The sequence below is a fragment of the Leopardus geoffroyi genome, chromosome D4, assembly GCF_018350155.1.
Source record: "Leopardus geoffroyi isolate Oge1 chromosome D4, O.geoffroyi_Oge1_pat1.0, whole genome shotgun sequence".
NCBI lineage: Eukaryota > Metazoa > Chordata > Mammalia > Carnivora > Felidae > Leopardus > Leopardus geoffroyi.
In genome coordinates this window covers 87,257,583-87,281,239 of record NC_059342.1, presented here as the reverse complement: position 1 = coordinate 87,281,239, position 23,657 = coordinate 87,257,583, and the positions used below count along the sequence as shown (strand labels likewise).

General features: G+C 51.1%; 1 protein-coding gene across 12 annotated transcripts in view; it reads right to left on the bottom strand.

The window, feature by feature from the left end:
* The window catches only part of SPTAN1 (spectrin alpha, non-erythrocytic 1), a 62,295-nt gene that overhangs the window by 8,298 nt on the left and 30,340 nt on the right, over positions 1-23,657 (bottom strand). For 4 of the 12 annotated variants that reach the window (XM_045467574.1, XM_045467572.1, XM_045467578.1 and 1 more), the window contains exons 23-45: positions 23,009-23,068; positions 21,709-21,907; positions 19,664-19,768; positions 19,219-19,242; positions 18,643-18,678; positions 16,445-16,492; positions 15,579-15,670; positions 15,149-15,293; positions 14,860-15,041; positions 12,868-12,967; positions 12,510-12,707; positions 12,265-12,411; positions 11,472-11,575; positions 11,224-11,386; positions 10,799-10,813; positions 8,844-8,975; positions 8,529-8,666; positions 7,412-7,516; positions 4,763-4,971; positions 3,950-4,070; positions 3,610-3,731; positions 3,114-3,246; positions 1,416-1,514 (exon numbers count right to left, since the gene is read on the bottom strand). In XM_045467574.1, the coding sequence (XP_045323530.1) occupies positions 1,416-1,514; positions 3,114-3,246; positions 3,610-3,731; positions 3,950-4,070; positions 4,763-4,971; positions 7,412-7,516; positions 8,529-8,666; positions 8,844-8,975; positions 10,799-10,813; positions 11,224-11,386; positions 11,472-11,575; positions 12,265-12,411; positions 12,510-12,707; positions 12,868-12,967; positions 14,860-15,041; positions 15,149-15,293; positions 15,579-15,670; positions 16,445-16,492; positions 18,643-18,678; positions 19,219-19,242; positions 19,664-19,768; positions 21,709-21,907; positions 23,009-23,068 (2,677 nt within the window). The remainder of the gene's footprint in view (positions 1-1,415; positions 1,515-3,113; positions 3,247-3,609; positions 3,732-3,949; positions 4,071-4,762; positions 4,972-7,411; positions 7,517-8,528; positions 8,667-8,843; positions 8,976-10,798; positions 10,814-11,223; positions 11,387-11,471; positions 11,576-12,264; positions 12,412-12,509; positions 12,708-12,867; positions 12,968-14,859; positions 15,042-15,148; positions 15,294-15,578; positions 15,671-16,444; positions 16,493-18,642; positions 18,679-19,218; positions 19,243-19,663; positions 19,769-21,708; positions 21,908-23,008; positions 23,069-23,657) is intronic. The other 8 variants (XM_045467582.1, XM_045467577.1, XM_045467583.1 and 5 more) reach the window with 4 other exon arrangements.

The window sequence follows — 23,657 nt, the reverse complement described above, 5'->3', positions numbered from 1 at the left end:
GGGGGGCCCCCGTCGGTTCAGCATCGGACTCCAGCTCGGGTCATGATCTCACAGTTCATGAGATCGAGTCCCGCGTCGGGCTCTGTGCTGACGGCTCGGAGCCTGGAGCCTGCTTTGGGTTCTGTGTCTTCCTCTCTCTCTGCCCCTCCCCTGCCTGCACACACTCTCTCTCTCTTTCTCTCTTAAAAATTAATATTAAAAAACAAATAAAAAAACCGAACAATTCAGAAAAAGTGGACACTGACAATTCTTGGGCCCCAAACACTCAGATTCAGTCTTGGATAAACTGCATTTGAAACCATACACAAGTCAGCATAAAACGTAGAGAGAAACTCAGGGAGGAAACAAAGACTGTTGCTGACAGCAAAGCACCGGGCTCCGCTGGAAGGCTGCAGAATATTCGCAGTCACGGCCCAGGCCACAAGAACAGAGAACACGCAGCAGGGCTGCGTGCGCGTGGAGATCGTCTGCAGGTCTCATCTCTGTTCATACGTGGTATGTTTCTGAAATCAGCTTTCCTGTTAGTTTATTGGCTCATAAGCGCAAGGGAGAAAAGCTCTGCAGTGAGCACGGACTTGAACATACTGCTACCTCCTACGGACCGGATCCCTAGTCTCAACCCCAGGCTTGGAGCAAATCCCGTGACGAGAAATCTTATCTACTTGTTGCGTTTGCAACAGGAAGCTACAGCTGTTAAAACGTACTTGTCTCGTGGTACTGAACATCTGTCACCGCACCTAAGTGATCGCGTCACTAAGTCGCGACCAATGGCAGCACCGCGCCTAGTCTGGAGCACCAATACGCAAGTGACCTGACTTCACTGCTGGTGAGAAAGCCCAAGACCCCTCCCGTCTGCCCTCCCTCAAGGGCTGCCGGACCGAAATAAACCTCGTGATTTTAACACATTTGTTTCTAAAACATCCTGGACGCAGCCAGGCTTCGCAGTGCGACGTACATCGACCGAACTGGACCTATCCTATCCAGGGGAGGCTGTACGTGTGGAGGAGTCAGGGAGGTGAGGCATGCAGACCTCGCTGGTGATCGATCCTTCTGGTGGCTTTATTTTTCTTGCATTTTCTAGTACTTCTGTAAAGAGCTTGTACCTCCCAAGAAAAACTAAGAGAGCCGCTACGTGGGCATGCCAATGTCGCAGAAAGACCATCAGGGATGCTTCTCTGCTTAACAAAGGCAGGGAATGTAAGTGCTGTAGAGTAACTTTACCAACTGGCTTCGGAAAGGGGGAGAACACCCGACCAATCATATAACCCTTCTCTTCTTTATGGAATACGGGAATGGAATCGCTACCAGTCTCTATGCAAAAACCTTTCTTGGGGGAATATTCCAGCAGAGGGACTTTGTGCGGGCATGCATCCCTCGTGTGGAAAATGAACATTTTACAGGCAGGCCAGGCTCACCTTCTTAACGAGGTCTTGTCCGTTACTGCAGACGTCATTCACACGGTCCTTGTGCACAGTGAAGTCTGTCTCAAAAGCTTCGTGTTTCTTTAGTAAGCCCTGGAGTGGAAGCAGAAAGGCCAGCTGCTGAGGGCCTGGCATGTGCCAGTACCGGGCAGGGGGCACAGAGCACAGAGCTGTAAGCCACCTGACCTCACATGCGTCCCAGTCTAGCTGGAGGCTGAGGACACAGGGACCGATGTTAACAGGTAATTATGAAGGTGGTAAAACCATGATGTAGCAAGTAACTGGCAGCGCCGGCTGAGCTTGAGAAGGGACGTCAGGGAAGGCCTTACTGAAGGGGTTAACTCCTGCTAATCAACCACTACAGCGTCCCTCTTCCCCTTACAAGACCACACAGAAAGCACTAAACCCAACACAAGCTTAAGACACACCCAACCAAATGGGGACTCTCAGGCTAAGGTTTCCCCTGGGTTCAGCTCCTAAACGACCTTCCAAGTCTCCCTCCCTCGGTACAAGTGAAGGGGCGGAGACAGGGCCTCTGCACGGGCCAGGACTGTGCAGAAGACAGACAAACCCTTTCCTCCGTCTAAACCACCCAAATAGGATGCCCCCTCTGAGAACGTGGCTCGGGGGCTACCCAGACTCTTGGGAACGCAAACTCTGTCTCCACGGCTGGTGGCCCAGATCCGGGAACTTCCGACCAGAACGTGTGGCTCCTCCCAGCAAGAGGGGAGGCGTTTATCCAGCCCGTGGCCCTGGCCTGCTTGCCACCATGTGGCGTGGATGGTGTCATGTGATGCCTGGGGCTAAGCCTCGAAGCTTTCACCTCTGCCACTTTGAATGCTGCCTATGGCAGCTGGGCAAGGCAGCTGGAGGGAGGCGAAAGGAAGGGAACAGAGATGTGCCAGCCGCCAGGGACACTGTCGTGGTTCCTTGGCCCATAGCCCCCACCTTGGGGCTGTGTGAGGGGCCCCACTTGAAAGTGGTACAACAACGGATAACAAGCCACTGCTGCCTGTATGACTGTGACATGGCCACAGCCACCCGTGTGCTCAGGGTGTGGGCTCGTGGGTCCCCTGAAAACAAGGGCGTCCTAATCCCTGGCACCTATGAACGTGGAACTGAGGTCTCTGCAGATGCAGGTATAACCAAGTTCACATGAGGTCACTGGGCGGGACCTAATCTAGCAGGATTTGTGTCATTTAAGAGGGAAATTTGGGCACAGACACAGCCGGAGAGAAAGCCATGGGAAGACAAACACAGAAGGAAGAGCCACACAAAACAAGCAGATTGCAATTCTACTGCCACGAGCCAGCCAGGAATGCCAGGGAGAAGCTAGAAGAGGCAGGAATGGGCCTCCCCTAAAAGTTTCAGAGAATGAGGTTCTGATGCACCTTGATTTCAGCCTTCCAGCCTCCGGAACCACAGGCCCATAGATTCCTGCTGCTGTACGCCCCAAGCTGAGGGCCCCAGGGGACCAATGGGCACCAATAACCCGTGGAAACGGGGCCCCCTCCGACCATGGGGCTCTGGTCACCAGGGCTGGCGGCCAGGGCAAATTTGTCCAGAGGGGCAGGGTCTCTCGCATGAGGTGGCAGGACTGAAACCAACCAGCGAGACCGTGACTGCTGGCCGAGAGCTCTCCCGGCGTGAACACAGCCACTGAACAAACCAGCAGGCGCCAGCTTCTCTGACCTGGATCGCAGCAAGAGTGTCTCCGTAATCCTCACTGGCTACCAGGGTCATTTTCTCATTGATCCAGGCTTCTTCCTCCTCCACGTTGGCTACAAACTGCTGATACTCCAAGGACTCCTCCAGCCGCTGGCCTCTAATTACAGGAAACGGAAAACGATCAGCCATTGCCACTAACTTCAATTCCGACAGCTAACATCTGCTTACAAATATTCACACGTGCGGGACATAGATGGTTCCGTCGAGCCCTCTGCGGAATATGCAGCAGAGATAGTGTTGTTCAAACGTGAAATTTGGGAACCACGTGCTGAGTTCAGATCCACATCACGGGACGAGCTGAGCACGGGCCTGTCGGAAGGGGCTCTGAATGAGCCAGCTGTGGTACTTGCACGCCCGAGAAAAAGGTCCAGGCGGTGGCAGGAGGGCCCAGAAGCTCTGAGCCCAGCCTTGCACGCTGCACCCACATGCGGGACACGCGCGCCTTCCTCTGGCCGCTGACCTGGCTGCCGCCAGCTGCTTCAGCTCCTTCCAGTGCTCCACGAACTGGGCCAGACGCTGCTGAATCTCCTCCTTCCCAATGGTGTTGTCATCAGACAGCTTCTTCCCAGTGTCCAGGACACCCTGAAGGGCGAGAAGGATTAGATCAACTGCTATCACCGGCTTCTAGACGCATCCAGGAAACACCTCAGCATCACATCCACAACTTTCTTCCAGGTTTGGAACGAGGGGTCATAAACACCGTAGGCCTCAGTGAAATGAATGAGAGCAAAAGATTTCTCTGCACGTCCCCAGGGCCCATGTCGTTCCCGCCACCGTCTCGGCCGGAAGAGGTCCCTCACCTGAATCGCAGGCTCGTGTGCAGCCAGTTCTGCCTCCAGCCGCTTGTGCTTCTTCCTCAGGTTCTGGACGCCTGTTAGGTCCCGGCCGTAGTCCTCGGAGCTCACCAGCAGCTTCTTCTCCCTGGACACAAACAGGCACTCTGCACCTCCCTGTCTTCAGCTGGACAGGTCGGTCGCGAGCTGTGAACCTACATACGCTACGATGTCCTCTGCCTACATTTACCCCTCTCTCCACAAAAATCCTTGCCTGTGTCCTGGGAGACGAAAGCCTCTATTTCCCAAACGAAGAGCGTCCACGTATGTATCTAGGAGCACCTACCCGGTGTCGCCCTGTCAATCCTACTTCACCAAGTGTGCACACATCACACGTAGAAATACATAAAGATACGGATGGAATTTTTTAAGGAAGCGAGGAACAGGAGACAGGATTTTGTCCTTAAATAACGGTGTGTTTACATAAAGCTACAGCAACTTTGTGACAGGGTAGGAATGACAAACAAAATCCTTCCTTCAAGGACTGATCCCGCTGGGCGATCAGGCTGTCGTCTCCGGAGGGGCAGTGGCCAAGTTCCCCAGGGATCCCAGCGCAGCTCTGAGGTGCTGCCACCACCCAGAGGCCATCGATGACCCTGTCACAGCACACCTGGGTGCCAGGAGAGGCCCGGCACGTTCTGCCCCACTTCCCCGGAGAGGGTGAGACTTTGTGGCCAGGCGCTCCGGACGCCCGCCCTGCCTGTGGCTCCCAGTGCCCGCCACCCAAGGCTCAGCGGGCGTCCCGGAGGACTCAGAATGGGAAGCCCCAGGGACACGTACTTGATCCAGGACTCCTCATCATCCATGTCCCGGAAGAACTGGTGCAGGCGATGGGATTCATTCAGCTTCGCTCGCCGGGAGGCCGCCATGCTCTTGATCTTCTGGAAACGACCGTTGATGGTGTCCCGCTTGTCCTTCACTTGGGACGTGTCGAAGGCGCTGCTGGTCATCAGGCTGTCTGCTTGGCTGTTCAGGTCCTTCAGGCGATCCTGGGGCAGGGGACACAGCAGGAGGGGTGAGAAACCTGGGTTTCCTGTGACCATCTTCACAGGTTGTGCAGTACCGACGATGCCAAAGTGCAACGCGTGGGGCCCTGGGGCTCTAAGGGATCAAAACTACTTTTTTAATGACACAAAGACATTTATGCGCCCCTTTCGCTGCGTGGACGTTTGCACCATGATACAACAGTGGGGGTGGGGGGGGCAGGGGGGCAGAGCAGACGCCTCGGCTCAAGGCCGTACCAGCAGGAATCCCATCCTTCCTGGGCACGCGCTTTCCCTGAGGGGCATCCTTGTAAAAGCAGAAGTTGTTAGTGTCATTAAATATCCATCTTGGAGTACAGGCCACTTTTAACGTCCTGTGTGACCAAATACTTCTGCCACGTACTCCGGCTCGAGGACCGTCCTGCAAAGCAGCACGTGTCGTGAGCCCAACTAGCTGCTATTTCACAGGCTGTCATTTTCATGCAAAAGAACGATGACCAGCAAACCACGATCATCCAGACGTCGGTATCTGACAAATACTTGTTGAGAACAAAGCAAACACTGTCACTTTCGGGAAGACGGAGTTTGCTGTGACTGATAAACCCGAACTTTCATGTGAAAATGAGGATTCCAGTAGCTGTACGTTCACCTCCACAAGCTCGACAGCTGCTCGATCTGTGAAGATTTTCCCGTTGAGACTGGCTTTGATGTTAGCAGACGGCACATGTGATATCACATAAAAAAATGTGCCAGCGTTTAGAAGTCCTGCATAACTCAGAATGTTTTCCAAACGATTTTGTAACATCACGCATGGGTAAAAAACAACAACAAAACCAAAAACCAAAAACCAAAAACCAAAACCTTTCTAAGTCCAAGATGGACCCATGGATTTTAATATTAAATGGTATGAAACACTGATCGATAGAGTTTCAGAGTCCACTTTGCAACTCACCTTTACACAACTAGCATGTACTGAGTTTGGTATTACAGTATCTGTCATCACCTGGGTTAAAACACCGTTCCCTTCCCTAACTCCCTGTGGGACGCTGTGTTTGCCCCGTATCTGACACACTCCCATAAACTGAATTCAGAAGCAGCTACAAGAATCCAGCTGTACTCCATTAAGCCGGACATTAAAGAGATTTGCAAAAATAAGGCCAGTGCCCCTCTTCTGTTTTTTTGGTTTTGAAAAATATAATTATCATCCATAAAGCATGTTACTCGTGTTAGGGGCACCTGGGTGGCTCAGTCGGTTAAGCATCTGACTTCAGCTCAGGTCATGATCTCACAGTCCGTGAGTTCGAGCCCCACGTCGGGCTCTGTGTTGACAGCTTGGAGCCTGGAGCCTGCTTCAGATTCGGTGTGTGTCTCTCTCTCTGACCCTCCCCTGTTCATGCCCTTTCTCTGTCTCAAAAATAGGTAAATATTAAAAAAAATTTTTTTAAGAATGTTATTCGTGTTAATTTTTCACGAGCTCATTATTACTTTAGGTAAATAAACTCGTTCTCAGTTTTATTCTTTTTCATTTTGAAATAATTACAGACACACAAGAAGCTTATGTAAAAGCAGTACAACTTCTCCACCTGATCTCAGCCAAAGGGCCGAGAAGTGATAAAGCAGTGCAACTTCTGTGTCCCTCATCCAGCTTCTCCCCACGGTAGCAGCGACCACGGCATGCTAGCAGAGCTGGGACGTGACCCTGGCGCCGTCCACGGGCCTTCGTCAGAGTTCACCAACTTCATAAGCGTCCACGTGTGTCTCTGGGAGTGCAAGTACCTTCCACGTAATTGGACCCTACGTGCAGATTCACGTAACCCAAAGCAAGAGACACTGTTCCGTGAGCACAAAGGAACTTCTCTGTCCCTTCCTCGTTTGCTGCACCTCACCCCTGTGCCTAACTCCTGGAGACTGCTGCTCTGTTCTCCATTTCTGATTTTGTCATTTTGAGGATGACAAAAAGCCCTTGAGACTTTTTTTTTTTTTTATGTAACTTTTTTTTTTTTTTTAAATTTTTTTTTTCAACGTTTATTTATTTTTGGGACAGAGAGAGACAGAGCATGAACGGGGGAGGGACAGAGAGAGAGGGAGACACAGAATCGGAAACAGGCTCCAGGCTCTGAGCCATCAGCCCAGAGCCTGACGCGGGGCTCGAACTCACGGACCGCGAGATCGTGACCTGGCTGAAGTCGGACGCTTAACCGACTGCGCCACCCAGGCGCCCCTTTATGTAACTTTTAAAACGTGATTAATAACAACAAATATGGACAGACAAAACCCATATAAACTTCCCAGGGCACCTTCAATCATAGTGCTGGGCATAAAATGGCCCTGAGGCCACACGCTTGAGATCGAGGCTTCAGCTGCCAGACATCACACTCCTTCCCCCAATGTGCCAGTTCCAGCACAGCTGTGTCCCCGATAGGCTGCCACCGCCCCCTCTAGTCACCTCATGGGCAGATATGTCAGCCTCCAGCAGCTGGTGCTTCTTCAGCAAGTTGTTCACAGAGGCCAGGTCTTTGCCGTAATCCTCAGATGCCAGAAGGGCCTCCACCTGGGGGTGAAACACAAAAGCGGGGGCTACCGTGTGGTGTCCAGCACTATATGATGCGTTGAGTGTTCCGGAAAACCCAGGATGCCCGGTTGTTCGGCCACGTCTCTGGACAGCTGCAAACGTGTCAATCACAGGTTATTGCTGTTACAGTGACTCTGCTTGTACCGGCCCGTGCGGCCTGAGTCCTTCTCCCCCCCTGTCAATCAAATGCAGATTCGAGAGCCTAGGACTCGAAATACTACAGCTGTAGGGTCATGGAGCCTTCACCGAGGCACAGGGGCCAAGTGAACAGCAATCCCACCTCGAGGAACCTCCCCCGAGGGAAGAACCGGCAGGAGGGACAAAGATTAATGTACAAAGGCGTTCAGTGCAGATGTCCCACCACAAAGCCAGGAAAACCTGAGTGTCCAACAGCGTGGGAATGATAAAACCACGGCACAGCTGTGATGGACTCATGCAGTTATTCCAACGTTTAAGAAGACTTTGCAGTGACAGAATAGCATGCCCAACACGTACTAACGAGAAAGGACATCGTGAGCTCAACTATATATAAAAATACAGCTACGCTAATGTTCACGGAAATACATACAGATGAGAGACAGATGTTACTAGTGGTCTCTAAAAATTTTGGTTTCTTTACGCTTCCCTTACTTCCCGTATTTTCTACCAACTCTGGCCTCCTGACCTAACTGCTACTTTGGTTTCTATCTGGGCACAGACTCTTCAGGGCTGCCAGCCACACAGACCCCATCATCACTGTCTATCTGCTTTCCCTACAGAGAGGAGTGAGCTACAGCCCAGTTCCCACCACACACACAAGCTTTTCTTGTCGCCTTCATTCTCTCTGCTAATAAATCCCCTAAAACACACACCTCTTATCTGATAATGAAGATTTCTGTGAAAAGGGGCACCAGGGGAGCCCTGCCCTTTCACGGTCTGGGGCTTACTGACTGGCCCGTTATCCCAAACGACCAGAAATCCTCCAATGGTGGGAAGGACAACCTGCCATTACCTCGGACAGCCAGAAGTCAAAGTCCTTGATTCCGGTGTTGAAGTTCTGCTGCTTGTTGGCCTCTTTCAGTTTCTGGCTCTTTTCAGCTGACTTCTGCACCAGGAACTGCCACTGGTCTGCTAAGGCCGCCAGACGGGCCTGGGGAAGAGAAAGGAGCCATGGGAGATGCTAAGCCACGGAGAGCAGCACCCTCTCCTGAAGCCGAGTGACTGGTGGAGAGGGGGCCATTCTCCCAACGTTCCCCACCTGTAACGCGCACAACTCAGTTTACGCTCTTAGGACTGTGTTTCAAAGTCATCGTCACACCCACCATACCTTGACAGCGTCCTCGCTGCCAGCACAGGCCCCGCGCTCGATGAGGGAGTTGCCCGTGTCGATGACACCGCGGATCCGGTCGGCGTTGGCGTGTAGCTCCGCCTCGAAGGCCTGGTGCTTCTGGTGCTTGCTCTGAAACACCAGAAAGACCACCTTTCAAAACCAGGTCCTGCTCGGTCGCTTCTTTTTCGGGGATGAGGGATTGTCAGGAAGAAGGGAAAAGTGGTAGAAAGCTGAAAGAACTGGGGGCAAGGGACGTTTTTTAGTGACGGCAGACACCAAATTTTGGATGTATTTTAGGGCTCAGTGTTGGGAGTTTGGCAGAAGGTCTGCACCAGGAGAAGAAATGAACCCGCTCAGGAGTAGGTGAATTGAGTCAGTTCTTAAACCAGCTGGACTGGCTATCTGGGAGCGAAGTCCTAGAATTATATACTTTTGAACATTCTGTATAAATCAGCAACAGGCAATTGCAACGTTTCATTTACTCGGACATCAATTTCTCTCCACGGCTTTCTCCTTAGCACACAGAGCATCTAACAGATAACACACATCTGGCCCGCTCCTCCTGCAAGGCCGAGATCACTCTGGACGGTCAGGCTGACCCTCCACTGACAGAGAAGAATCCATAGCTGCTGTAGGCTGTGGCTTTGCTGCCTTCTCATGAGGTAGCTGACATTAATCAAAACTTGTGAATACAGTCAACATCCAAGCTTGACAGTAGCTAGCAATTTATTTTTGCCAGGAAAAGAGAGGGCCGGGAGAATGATGGGCTCCTGATGCTGGGGCTGGACGGGATTATTAAGAATGCAAAGAGAGGGGCGCCTGGGTGGCTCAGTTGGTTAAGCGTCTGACTCTAGATCTCGGCTCAGGTCATGATCTCACGGTCTGTGAGACGGAGCCCTAGGTCAGGATTCTGTCTCTCTTCTCTCTCTGCCACTCCCCACCCTCTCAAAATAAATAAACAAACTTAAAAAAAAATCCACAAAGAAACAGAAGGTCTAGGAAACACCACAAGGAACGGTGCAAGGACACAGCTGTGGCACAATTCTGGGTGAGAAAGGGAGGGTCCAGGGGAAGGTATTATTTGGGGGAAAAAACTAAAACACAAAAAACAGCTCGGTCGGGGAAGGATTCTGCATCAAATGTTTCATTTCAGGGGCAGGAACTGTCAAAGGGTGGAGCCGCTGGGCTGGCGCAACGCGGCGCTAATGTCGAGGTGGCTCCTTTACGGACTCCGGTGCCTGAGCCCCGGCTGAGACCGAGAAGGGTCCAATCCCTCCTGACCTCAGTCCAATTCCCCTCTTCTGTTTCTCACTCCCATCACTCCTCAAACTGCACCTATTCTGTTTCTTCATTGCTTCCATCTGTTCACAGAGACATCTGAGCTCCATTTGGACTGAAAAATCCCCTTCACTAACCCCCTGAGTAATCATGTCCCCCTTCTTCCTTAACCTCTCACCCCTGGTCCCTGTTAGATTTGGAAGCAGATCATCTGCTTCTATGTGGCTCTTTAACTGTCCCTCTCCAGGGACCAGCACCTGTGGATGGCAGCCTGGGTGCGTCAGAAAACACACTGCGCTACAGACTCCATGCTCTCGGCCTCCAAGAACCGTGAGCACGAGTCTACACAGACAAAGCTGATTATTATTATTTTTTTTAAAGAAGTGCCTCTGGAAAGACAGCGGTTAACTACTGCCCCCAAATCAAACATTGCACAGAATGTGCCTAAGTGACACATGGGGAGAGGGAAGGGGGCGCAGGGCTGCAGGCTCATTAGGACAGAGAAAGCCACATCCCACAGGGACACCTGATGGAGTGTGATGGATCATTAGAAATGAGAAGCATGGGTGAGGAGACACGAGTGACTGCGCGTGGCCACAACAAGGATCTACGCAGAAGGACACAAACACTGGAGCGCATTTAACTAAAACTCTTTTAAAAAATTAAAAACTTACCAGCAGCTTGGAAAGCTACAAAAATAGATTAAAACAACAAGAGTTCAGTATACTGAGGTGAACGCACATCTCAGCCCTTAAACAGCAGCTCATTTTGCTGCCACACTTCCCCTGGGAAAGCTCAGCCTTTGGGGCAAACAGAGGGGACCCAGGAGACTTTTCAGAGCTGACACGGGGCTTCAGAGCCTTCAGAGCTGATAGGCTTCCATGGGGAAACATGAGGAAAGCCCTTTCTCACGTCTGAGAGTCTGGTGACCCTCTTCCACTGGTTCAGCTTCTTAGAATAATTTTCATCGGCTCCAGCACAGACATAGAACTGGTTTTCTAGGCACAGCCTCCTCTTCAAGACGCCTTCTCTAACAAAACCTACCCCGCTCACTGACACAGGCCATTGCAGAGACGAGCAGCCGTTCGGACCTGCTCACCTGGATGTTGGTGGGGTCCTTGTATGACTCATCACTCGCGGTCTGTAATTTCTCGCTGATCCAAGCCTCGATCTCATCCACGTCCCGGCTGAACTGCTGGAGTGTCTGCGATTCTCCCAGCTTTGATCTCTTCTCAATCATCTGGGCTTTTAGGCGTCGCCACCTGACCAAGTGAAACCGAGCCCAAAGGTGAACCTCCCTCAGAATGGGACAGGCCGGGAGGCCGGTCAGCACCACGCGACACCCACCTGTCCAAAACCTCGTTGCGCCGACTGGAGATGTCGCCCTTGGCATAGTGGCCGGCGGCAATGAGCTGGTCAGCAAAGGACTGGAGGGCGGCGATCTTCTCTTCCTGGCGGCAAATAAAGGCGGGAGGTCAAGGTGGGTGGGACGGCCCAGCCTGGACCGCAGGTCTTGCAAAGAGAATGGTTACTCTTGGGTGACTGGGAACTCGCTGTGGCAGGATCAGAATACACTGACACTTTAGAAGGCGAGTAAAAGGCCGGAAGAAAGCTTGATTTCGACCATTACGAGAGTAGAGTTTAACTCAAGAAGACGCCAGGTCACATTGGGGACAGGAGCTACAACACCAGAGAATGTCACACACAGAATCAAACTGGTGGGAAAAAGGAGTCAGATTTCAACACGATGAGTTATAAATCGAGGTTCCGGTCTTCCTGAGTTGTTTCTGTTCACGCATTCTCTTTCCTTACTACACGTTATAAATTCCCTCTCTGTGGCATCCCCATTAAAACCGCAGAAATACCAGAATTTATATACCTAAGTTTTAAAAACCATTTTTCTGTGTGTCCTTTTCCCTGGACCATACAGGTATCTGTTGGAGGTGTAGAGAGGACGGTTCTTCCTTTGTATATTCGATATCAAGTATTCCAATTTAAGGCAGGGGCCAAAACTGTGACTCACCCAAGTCAGTGACTAGTTTTTATTCTAGTCGTTATTACAGAAAGGAAAATAAGCCAACAAAGAGAGACGACCATCTGGAAAAATCTACATTTAGACCTGAAGGTACAAAGGCCTCACCTGCACGTTAATTGCTTTGTCGAAGTCCTCGTGTTTTTTGATCAGAGCCTCCACGCTGTCCAGTGAGTCTCCCTTGTCCTCAGTGTTCAAGAAGGCCTCCCGGGCGGCCATCCAGTTCTCAGCTTGCTCGCAGTCCCGATGAAACAGCTACAGAAGGGGAGGCAGGTGGGAAGATGGGGCCTCTGGCAGTGAAACCCCGGCCAGAAAGCCCGTGGCAAACAGGGCGTGATGGCCCTCACACGTACCTGCAGTTCAAGGCACTGATCCAACATCATCCTGCGCTGAGCCCAGGCCTTCTCCAGACCTGCACGCTCCCGATCGAGAATATCCAGTTTCTCCTTGACCTCTGGGCTGGCATAGTGCCCATGAGCCAACAGCTGCTGCCCAAACTGCTCAAATGCCTGGAAAGTGCCAGCCCTGGCATCAATTTCTGTTCGGTGCTCCTGCCAAGAGGAGGGAAGGGGTTAGATAACCCGCTCTAGACGCCCACCGTCGTGTCAACCACCGACTCACAGCGAAGGGTGGTGCTGGTGGCAGAGGCAAGGTCTTCCCGGCCCCGCAGTGCTACCTCCTTTCTGCTGCTCGGCCGGCAGGTCCACCTACCTGGTGTCGCTCCAGCAAGGCTTCAGCTCCGGTGACATCCTTGGCGAGCTCGTCTGAGGACACCAACCCTCGTATTCCATTGATCCAAGACATGAGGTCACTGGCAAGCAGACCCACAGAGAAATGGCTATTATATTACCTGGCAAGTAGGCTTTCTGCCCAGGAAAAAAGAGCCACGCCACTCTGGTCTCAGAACATTATTCAGGGTGAACTAGTTAACCCACTGAATGATTATTCAGGGCTAACTAGTTATCTACGAACTAGCCAATCTACTGAATGGCTAACTAGTTCATCTACATCTCTGGGCATATTTCAAATCCTCTTGTTCGTCTTACTGAGACATTAAGAAAAACTGACAAAAAAAAAAAAAAAAATCAAGCGTTCCTCAGAAGACAATGAACGAAGTTTGTAACTCAGATCTTCTGTTTCTGCAGAGGAACAGGTTCTAACAGAGACAACAGCTATGGTTAAGTTTTCCAGATGAAATCACTCTTCTTTGAGCCCACAGCTGTCCCAGGCCTCTGCACATGCTGAACCCAGGTTCTTACTGATGTCCGCACACGAGGGTGCAAAAATCAATGTGTAAAGGCACAGGTCCTAGGCTTCCTTCGATAAAATACACCCACAAGAAGCAAATCCACAGAGATGGAAAGCAGGCTCAAGGAGAGGGGAATGGGGAGTGATTCCTCATGGGGTTTGGGGTATTCATCTGGGGTAGTGCAAACTGTCAAAACTACAGAGAGCTGGTAGTGGTATAATGCTGCAAACACACTCATTATCAATGAACTATATACGTTTTAGAATACGTAACCGTATGGGGGCATCTGGGTGGCTCAGGTCATGATCTCATGGTTAATGGGTTCAAGCCCTGCATTGGACTCGCTGCTGTCAGCTCAGAGCCTTGAACCTGCTTTGGATTCTCTGTACCCCTGCTTTGGCTCTCTGCCCCGCCCCCACCAGTGCATGCTCTCTCTCTCCCTCCCTCTTTTAAAAATAAACTTAAAGTGTAACTCTATGTTATGTGACCTTAACAAAAAAAGAAAAAAAGAAAAAACAAAAAAACCCAACTCCTGCCAGAGAACTGCCTGCCCGCTCCTATCTGTACAGAGGAAATGCCTAGATAAAACACACATGTACACGCATGCAGGTATGTGTGCAAGACCCTCGTTAGCACAAAAGCATGCCACAAAAAAAAAACACCTGTCCTAAATGGGTGCCAAGGACCAAGTCATAGATCACCCACCAGTGGAGCGCTACGTAGTCTTAAGACAGGTCCCAGGTCATGGGAGATTCTGCTAGACAAGTGGTCTGGACTTTTCAAAACCATCAGGGTCATCAAAGTGCAGAGGGATACTGTTCTAGGTTAAGGAGACCATTCTATCACTGCAACAGTAATTCTCAACTGGATCCCGGACCAAAAAATAAACCCTGGCTACTGAATACACATTTGACACAACGTGGAGAAACTGGACGCGGACTGGATTCAATACTGCTGGACTGGACTGGGTTAGACCGTGGGGTGGAGGACAGATGTGCGGTGAACAGGAAACCCTTGTTTGCAGGAGACACAGGTCCAGGCACTTAAAGGTAAAGAAAGGTCCACGGATTTGCAACCGACTTTCAGGTGGGCCAGCAAGACAGAGTAATGTGTTTGGAGGTTAAGCCAAAGTCGTAAGAACTTCACTGGTGACTACAGATGAAGGATGTCATCCATGTTCACTGCTCCAGGCTATTTTTCTACAGCCTTGAAATTTCTCTAAATAAAACGACTGGAAGACACTAAGGTACATCTCTACTCTGAAAGATTTGTCTGAGGAAGAAACAGAAGAGGGTCTGGCGGGAAATGGGGGAGAGATGGCGTGCATGTGCACATCCTAGACCGGGAAGCGGACACTTATTTTTTGACTTGCTGTCATCTGCTAGTTTGAGGGCTGCACATCAGCCAACAGAGCGCTTTCCCAACAAGCACACAAACGCTTCTCTGCTCCGTACCGGAAGTCACTGAGGAAGCGCTGTAGGTCATGGGAGTCGCCCAGCTTGGCCTTGCGCTGGTCCGCGCGCTTTCCCAGGCTGCTCCACGCCTGGTCCAGCTCGGTGCACTTTTCCTGCAGGTCCTCGGCTGACTCGGGGTGGGACTGGATCAGGCGCTCGGCTGTCTCCCCCAGGGAGTTGACCTGCGGGAACAAGGTGGCAGGATGGCAAGTGAGGGAGCCGTGCTCTGCCTGGCGGCAGCTGTGCTCCGCCTGGGGCCAAGACATCAGAAGGCACTAGCACCTCTCACCTTGTCGCCAAGAGCCGCCAGATCTCTCTCGAAGCCCTCGTGCTTGCGCTGTAGGGCCTGGACGCTGGCCAGATCGTGGCCGTAATTGTCTGTGTTGAGAGCCTGATTCTTCTCTTCAATCCACTCTTTGGTTTCGTCGGCATCTCTGAGGGGAGACACACAGGCAGTTAACGACCGCTGAGCACGGCTGCCCCGAGTACAGGACGAGACAGGAAACGGATTTAGCTGTGGTGCCTGGACACCAGTGGCTGCCATGAAAAACTCTAAAAGAGCAGAAGAACACACGGTCATTCGCTCACTCACTATTTACCAAGCAGTCTACCCCATGACACGTGTCCCAGATGCCAGAGCCCAGATGTCGATCAGATCCAAGTCAGCCAGCTTAGGGACTGCCAAGGTCAACGCTCCCCCAGCCCTGCGCCGCCCTTACCTGTGGAACCTCTGCACCTCGTGGGCGCTGCCCAACAGCTGGCTGCGCTCCTCGGCCAGCTGTTGCAGGGACCGCCACCGTTCGTTCAGCTCCTGTGGGAGGACACGGTCAGCTCAGCCATCCTCTCCACCATGGGCCCAAGCCAGGCTCACATGGGGGGCAGACAACCAAAGCGCCGGGGCCTGGCTTGTGAGGAAAGGGTGGAGCCCAGATGGTCTCCCACTTCCGACCTTCCTGGCTAAGTAGGTTAGCAGACACTAGAGCGCAAGTCCAGGAGGGAAGGACCTCGCCAACGTCAGCCACGTGTGATGGCGAGAACGCTCTGTGAATATCTGACCTAGGATCACCCCTGAAGCTGCAGAGACACGCAGCCGGCTCATCTTCCCTCGCATCTCCCGGCCTGGTGCCTGCCACGGAGCGACTGCTTTGTGAGCACAGCCGTGTGGATAGATCCCAGAGCCTACTTCCCCCGGGCACCGAGGGCAGCTGCACCGCAGGCCGCGGCAGCCCAAGAGGGGCAGGAGCGCGCAGGGCCCGGTGCTGGAGGAGACCAAACACCGTGGGGACCAGAATGAGGCCAAATGTCTCCTGTAAGGAGGCAAGGGAGACATTCCCCACCTTCCACACACTACACTTCGTGCAGCTCCCAGCCCCGCTACAACCGAAGGGAAGGCCGACTTTCCCGTTAAAACCTGGCGAGTTCTTGACCAGGAAAGCCGACCACGCCGCCCTGCTGTGTGAGGAGAGTGGACATTTGCCCAGGACACACTCGGCCCCAGGAGAGTAGCAAGTGCTACAGATGTAGTCAGAAGAAGGAAAACAGTGAAGGGAAGCGGGAGCCGAGGGGGCTGGCCGTGGTCTCTTACCTTGATGGAATTAAAGGTGGCCACGGTGTGAACCATCAGGCGAGCAGACTATGGAGGGGAGGGAAGCAGAAGAGCAACACTAATCAAGTGTCCGCCAATTAAGAGACAATTTTGAGAAGTGCCATTAGGTCCCGATTATCAACCAAAATTATCTTTGAGGGACACTGTCAAAATTCTGAGCAGCCAGTGGAAACGCATAAAGCACGACGTGATTAAGTTCACTTGCTGAAGAGTTAAGACAGTGAGTGGTGACAACCACCATTAAAACAGCGGGCTGGCGGGGCGCCTGGGTGGCGCAGTCAGTTAAGCGTCCGACTTCAGCCAGGTCACGATCTCACGGTCCGTGAGTTCGAGCCCCGCGTCGGGCTCTGGGCTGATGGCTCAGAGCCTGGAGCCTGTTTCCGATTCTGTGTCTCCCTCTCTCTCTGCCCCTCCCCCGTTCATGCTCTGTCTCTGTCCCAAAAATAAATAAACGTTGAAAAAAAAAAAAAATTAAAAAAAAAAAAACAAAAAAAAAACAGCGGGCTGGCGTTGGGGGTGGGGGTGGGGGGAGGGGGCGCCTGGCAGGCTCCATCAGTGGAGCTTGGAACTCAGGACTATGAGTTTGAGCCCCATGTTGGGAGTAGAGATTACTTAAAAATAAAACCTTAAAAAGAAATAAAACACCAGCTGGCTGGACAGAAAAAAGAGCTCAAAGACTTAAGTATTCGTGTCTTCTTCCTGTTCATGCTACAGAAGAGTCCAGAAAACACCCAATTTAACAAATGCTGGCAAATGAGACTGAATAAATACACCAAGAACTTCATATCTCTTCTTGGCTACTGGGCTGCTGTTCTTTTTAACAGTGTCCCCTCTGAACAAAGGGCAACAGCCTTACCAGATTTAAACAGAACAAAACAGTGAATTAACTATCTTCTCATCAATGTAGAAATCAGATGCCCCTTGGGATCTCAGAGCCCACTTACTTTTGTCTGAAAGAAACCCCCCATTACAACGCCTGTAACCTTCAAGTATGTTGGGAAGAGGACAGGCCAGACTGGGATGCAGGTTAGTCAGGCTCCTTGGGTGTTCCTGGGACACACCCACATGACACTTCCAACCAGTGTGGGCGTGTACAGGGTTCAGAAGACGCCTTTGTGTCTCCAATCATTTTCAGAAATGGAAGGATTTTCTGGTTAATTTTAAATTTTTGAGGTGGCATTGACGTTTATAAAGCCATCTGAAATACACTTCTGCAAAAAATACCTGTTACCAGGAAACTCTGCCAAGGGTTAGACAGGTAAGGGTGTTGCCCCGTCACATCACCACTGATCATATATTGTACAGAAGAACAATTAAGGTTGAGAAAAGGGGAGAAAGCTGAATCAAGGGGAAAAGGTATTCTCCCCGGAATATGGAGCCTCTTCAATGAGCAGAATGATCAGGGCCAGGGGGCCAGAAGCAAGAGACCCTAGTCAAGCACCCTCCCTGCATCTGTTGGGAATGATGTCTACTGTGGTTGGTATGTCTTTTTGTTCCTCCTTTTACATCTGTCTGCAGCACCTGGTATCTTCCAAGAAGCATTTCGTAGACCACCAGGAAAAGTGGCTAGGCAGAGGTAATGTCCTTGTTCCTGTCCTGGCCTTGGGGACTGCAATCCTGTGGGTGGGGCCACACCTAACTACATGGGGTCACCTCTGCAAAGTTTTTTCTGGCAGCAACATGGGTCATAAATGCCATTGTACTGAGCTTTTCCATGGAATACTTTGCTCCTCTAGGTTAAGGATCACATTAAAAAAAAATTTTTTTTAATGTTATTTTTGAGAGAGAGAGTGAGAGTGAGAGAGAGCGAGAGAATGCGTGAGAGCACGTGCGCATGAGCCGGGAAGGGGCAGAGGGAGAGGGAGACAGAGTCTGAAGCAGGCCCCAGGCATTGCACTGTCAGCACAGAGCCTGATGTGGGGCTTGAAATCATGAGCCACAAGATCATGACCTGAGCCGAAGTTAAACACTTAACCAACTGAGACACCAAAGATCACATTTTAAGACCTGACAGAGTCAAAGAGTATAAGGAGAGGATCAAAAAGAAACCACCCCAAACAAGTCCAGAAATGACCAAAGACTCCCTAAATACTCAGAAACAGACCCCCCGGAAAAACACAGAAGTAGCTCTGTTCCTGAAAACCTTAGGAAATGATCATTTGCAAAGGGGTTCTCACCTTCCATGGGGAGGCTGTCTTTGAATCCGTTTCATCCTATTCAGTGGAGGAAGCAGAGTTAGACAGCCGTACAGGGCAGCAGGAAACGACACACCCCACCCTGTGCTGACTGAGGCGGGGGTCCCCAGAGCGATTAGCCAGGGTGGGATTCCCTCTGGGATCCCTGACTTATTGCTGGCTCATAGCACTCCACAAGGCCGCTTAAGGGAAATGAAGTCAACAAAGAGGAGAGGAAAATTCTAGTCGTTTATGGAGTGAACAGAAATGAAGAGAATGAGGAAATTTAATAAGAAATCCACCAACTTTTCTGTGTCCTGGTCATAGGATTCCCTTTGAAAAAGGCTAATAAACCAACCTGAACAACTGTTGTGAAAAAGTTTTAGAAAACTAAAGAGAAAAACCATTTTTATCTCTTGGAGAACGGAAACAGAAACCGATTTCTGCTATTCCCTTCCCACAGAGTTTTATAAACAAAAGGCATCTCTGAGGTTCAGGGACAGAAGTCCTTAAGCGGCTCAGGATTATATTCTTCCCGGGACCTCATCCCCATCACGATCACGTTCCACACAGACTCACCCTGGGCATCGCGCCATACACCTCCTACAAGGGGAGAAGGAAATAACTTTCACTGTCACGGTGTAAACACACCTGTCAGACCTGGACGCGAGGAGAAAATTATACAAAGACACACAAAGGCCACAGGAACTTCTTAAGAGTCTAACAGACCAAGTGTCTGTATATAAAAACTTTTACTCTGGAAGGGGTGACTTTACTATTAAGGGCTACATAAACAGTAAACAATCTTCACGACATTAAATGGGCACGTGGAGAAGACAGGAGCTATTTTCCCCACTATGTGAAGGGAAACAAATTGGTTTAGGATGGCAGAGGGGACCCAACCACACCCTGGCTCCACCTCTGCGCTGTGGGACATTACGGATCGAGGGTCATGCTAGGAAGGGACCAGAAGCAAACTGCTTCCTGCCAGGAGCACGGCCTCCGCGCCAGCCCGGACACTTGCCTGTTGCTGTGCCGCCTGCACCTCCTCTGCCATCAGACCTTCCGACTCCAGGTCTTCAGCCACCTTGTTAATGTCCTTCAGCCGGGACTCATTGGCCTTCAGATCCTTTAAAGCCAAAACCACAATAACTAAGACTCCACGAGTAATTCAAAAGAGAAGGCGGGCAAAATATGTTCATAAGCTATGGTTCGAACCTACAAATTTCTGGTTAACGGGTATCCTATGAGCTAGTTTTTCTATTACTTGGGCAGTCACCCAAATCAGAAATCCTGACGGTCACTATAAAGGAAGCCAGAAAATAATAGGGCGTTGGGAACGGTTGGTCTCAAATTTGCTACATTAATTGTAGTTCATAAACCATTATTCTGTCTGAATGGAACTCTGCTTTTACTTTTTTTTTTAAGTTTATTTATTTATTTTGAGAGACAGAGACAATGCCAGTGGGGGAGGGACGGAGGGAGAGAGAGAGAGAGAGAGACAGAATCCCAAGCGGGGTCCGTGCTGACGATCCCTTATGCAGGGCTCGAACCCATGAAATCATGAGATCGTGGCCTGAGCCGAAACAAACAGTCGGATACTTAACCGACTGAGCCACCCAGGAGTCCCCATCTTTTATCTTCCTTTGGAGGAGAGGAATGTATTTTAGTTTTTTTTTTTTTTTTTTTTTAGAAATTATTTATTTGGGAGATGGCACGTGTGCATGCGTGCAAGCAGGCAACCGGCTGAGGGAGAGGGAGAAACAGAATACCAAGCAGTCTCCGCGCTGTCAGTGCAGAGCCTGACTCACAGCTCAATTTCATGAAGCCTGAGATCATGACCTGAGCTGAAAGCAACAGTCGGACACTTAGCCAACTGAGCCACCCAGGGGCCCCGAGGGGATGTGTTTATAAAATGTGATGAGGGGCGCCTGGGTGGCTCAGTCGGTTGAGCATCTGACTTCAGCTCAGGTCACAATCTCCTGTCTATGGGTTTGAGCCCCACATCAGGCTCTGTGCTGACAGCTCAGGGCCCAGAGCCTGCTTCGGATTCTAGGTCTTCCTCTCTCTCTGCCCCTCCCCTGCTCACGCTATGTCTCTCAAGAAAATTAAAAATGTTAAAAAAAAAAAAAAAAAAGTTAAATATGATGAAATTCTGATGTCAGTTCTTGTGGAAGAAAAAGCCCCTCAACCCACATGATCTGGTACTACAACTCTTACACTGAGGAGTGGACACACAAAATGCAGTTTATGCACAACGATGGAATTCTATTCAGCCCTAGAAAGTCCTAGAATGTTGATACACGATACAAAAATGAATCTGGAAAAACATTACGCTCAGTGAAAGCAGTTAGTTGCATAAAGTCATATAACGTAGGATTCCACTTATACGAAACGTCCAGAGCGTGTAAATCCAGGGACAAAAAGCAGACTGCTTGCTGCTACGGGCTGGGGGTCACGGGGAAGGACGCTCCGATGGGTACACAGTGTCCTTCTGAAGTAGAGAAGGTAACAGTCGTCTAGCACCATGACGTGCTATATGCTTCGGAACTGCACACTTCAAAACGGTCAACTGTATGCTGTCTGAATTTTATGCCAATTAAAAAAATATTTCTAGAGGGCGCCTGGGTGGCTCAGTCGGTTGAGCGTCCGGCTTCGGCTCAGGTCATGATCTCACAGTTTGTGGGTTCGAGCCCCGTGTCGGGCTCTGGGCTGACAGCTCAGAGCCTGGAGCCTGCTTCGGATTCTGTGTCTCCCCCTCTCTCTGCCCCTCCCCTGCTCATGCTCTGTGTCTCTCTGTCTCTCAATAATAAATAAATGTTAAAAAAAGAAATTAAAAAAAACACTTCTACATGTTTTGGTATTTTACGTCCCAAAACATTCTTAGAAAAAGAGAAAACCGCACGTGTTCCCTTGAAACTAGACTGAAACAGTTTCAAGTTTTTACAGAGGGCTACACACAGCTGGCAGGGCACAACCTGTGCCACGCCGGTTCCAGGAAACTAGTCACAGACGCAGAGAACCGAGTCTCCGAATGATTTTTCAGCTCAGCTGCAAGACCTCCCGTACCTTTTGGAAGTCGTCAAACTTCTTCTGCAGCACCTCGACCTGCTCCAAGTCAGCGCCCACCTCCTCGCTGGTCAGAGCCGCCTCCTTCTCGTTGATCCACTGCTGCAGCTCGTTCGCCTCGCGGAACAGCATGAACCGCTTACAGCTCTTCTCCAGCATGCCCTTGCGCTTCTCACCCAGCTCCAGCAGAGAGCGGTACCTGGGTCATCGGACAGGGTGACAAGAGGGGGCAAGGCAGGCAGTCAGCTTCCCGTGGAGACTAACCTGAAGGCAAGTCACCGGGTGTCTCCGAGATGAGGGTCCGAGGCCATGAGTTGGTAATGACGGTGCCCAGGGGACAAGGCAGCAGAAGGCAGATGAGGATGAAGCCCCCGGGGCCCCACACCACAGCCTCAGGGATGAGCGCCACGCTGTTCACACCTGGGTGGCTCGGACAGCCCGGCACACTCATCCCGGGGCCAACGTCACGACCACAAATGACTGGGACCCAGTGTCTAGCACGGTAACACAGGGGTCATGCGAGCAGAGCTGAGAGACGAGATGAGTGTGCTGAGCACAGCGTATGCAGGGCTCCCGCTCCGCTCTGACTCTCTGAGCAGCCCCTGGCAGCGGGCGAAGGCACACCGAACTTTAAAACAGCCTCACGCAGGACGGCAGCCTCTCCGAACAGCAGGCAATTTCTAAAGCGGTATCTCTATTTCTTGGAAAGTTTTGCCAACTTCAGAAGGAAAATTAGGTCGAGTACAGAGTATCTGTACCACGTCGACAGGTGGAAGACTTCTTAAGAATCAAAGAATGCTCGAACTCTTGCGAGCTAAAACACAAAGGGCTGAACTGCTCACTACCTTCGGAGACGTGCAAATGACAAACTTAGTAAGACTAAGGTAAAGCTTAAAGAAAAGCTACCATCACCATCAAATCTAAGCTTCTCAAAGTGAAAGAAAAAAGCAACGAGCTACCGAGAATCAGAGCACTTTAAAGGGAGGCATTTCGTTCCTAGTAGGGAACACTCCGGCACCGGCCTTTGGGCTCGCTGCCGATAGTGGCCGCTCCACCACCCAAGCCATCGGGGGGAGAACCGACACCACTCTGAGCACACAGCTGCACACAGAAGGGACCCGGGGAGGCAAGCGGCCACCGATGGGGCACAGCGGCACCAAAACCTCTTTCCTAGGAGCGCAGCTGCTGCAAGGCCTCACAGTCCCCCCCACCTCGTCTTTCTGGATGAACGAGTGCCTTGGAAAGAAGCGGCAGAGGGAGAACGGGCACGGGCGCTCGGCAAGGCCGCCCGCCTACTCACAGTTCCTGCACCTGCTTCATACGCAGAGACACACTGCCGGCCTCCTTAGTTATGCGCGTCCTGCACGGGGGCACAGCAAAAGCATGCACGAGTTAGTGGGATTAATCCACAGGAAAGGACAGCGGCAGCTCCGACTCGTGCCAGGATGCTTCAAGTAGGGGCAACTGAGGCGTCCGTCAAAAGCTCTCAGAAGCAAGCCAGGCCACGAAGGACATCAGTAAAGAAAAAGCCGGCAAAGTAAATTAAAGGGGTTAGTTCACCTTCATTTTCCTGAAAAATCTGCTGTGTTTAAGGCAGACAACTTTCCTGTCCTGGCAACACCAGTCATGTCACAGAGCAAGGCCAGGGGGACACAGGACTAGCATGAGAAAGACCTGGACTGAGAGCTTCATAGGCTCCTCCAGTCACGTATGGGGCCTGCTGCTTTGCTCCCACAGTTATGATCCAGGCCCAAACTGCTCTCTTGTCTCCATAGTAACAGAAAAGGTCTGGAAGTAGACAAATAACTGATCTTTTCAGGGATCGCCAGGGTCCCCAAAATTCTGTTGTCCTAAACTCTAGCGAGACATAGCTTCTGGATATTTTTCAAGTGTCCAAAACCTTAAGGTCATCAGCTGAGCAAGACATGCCGTACGGGAGGGACACAGGT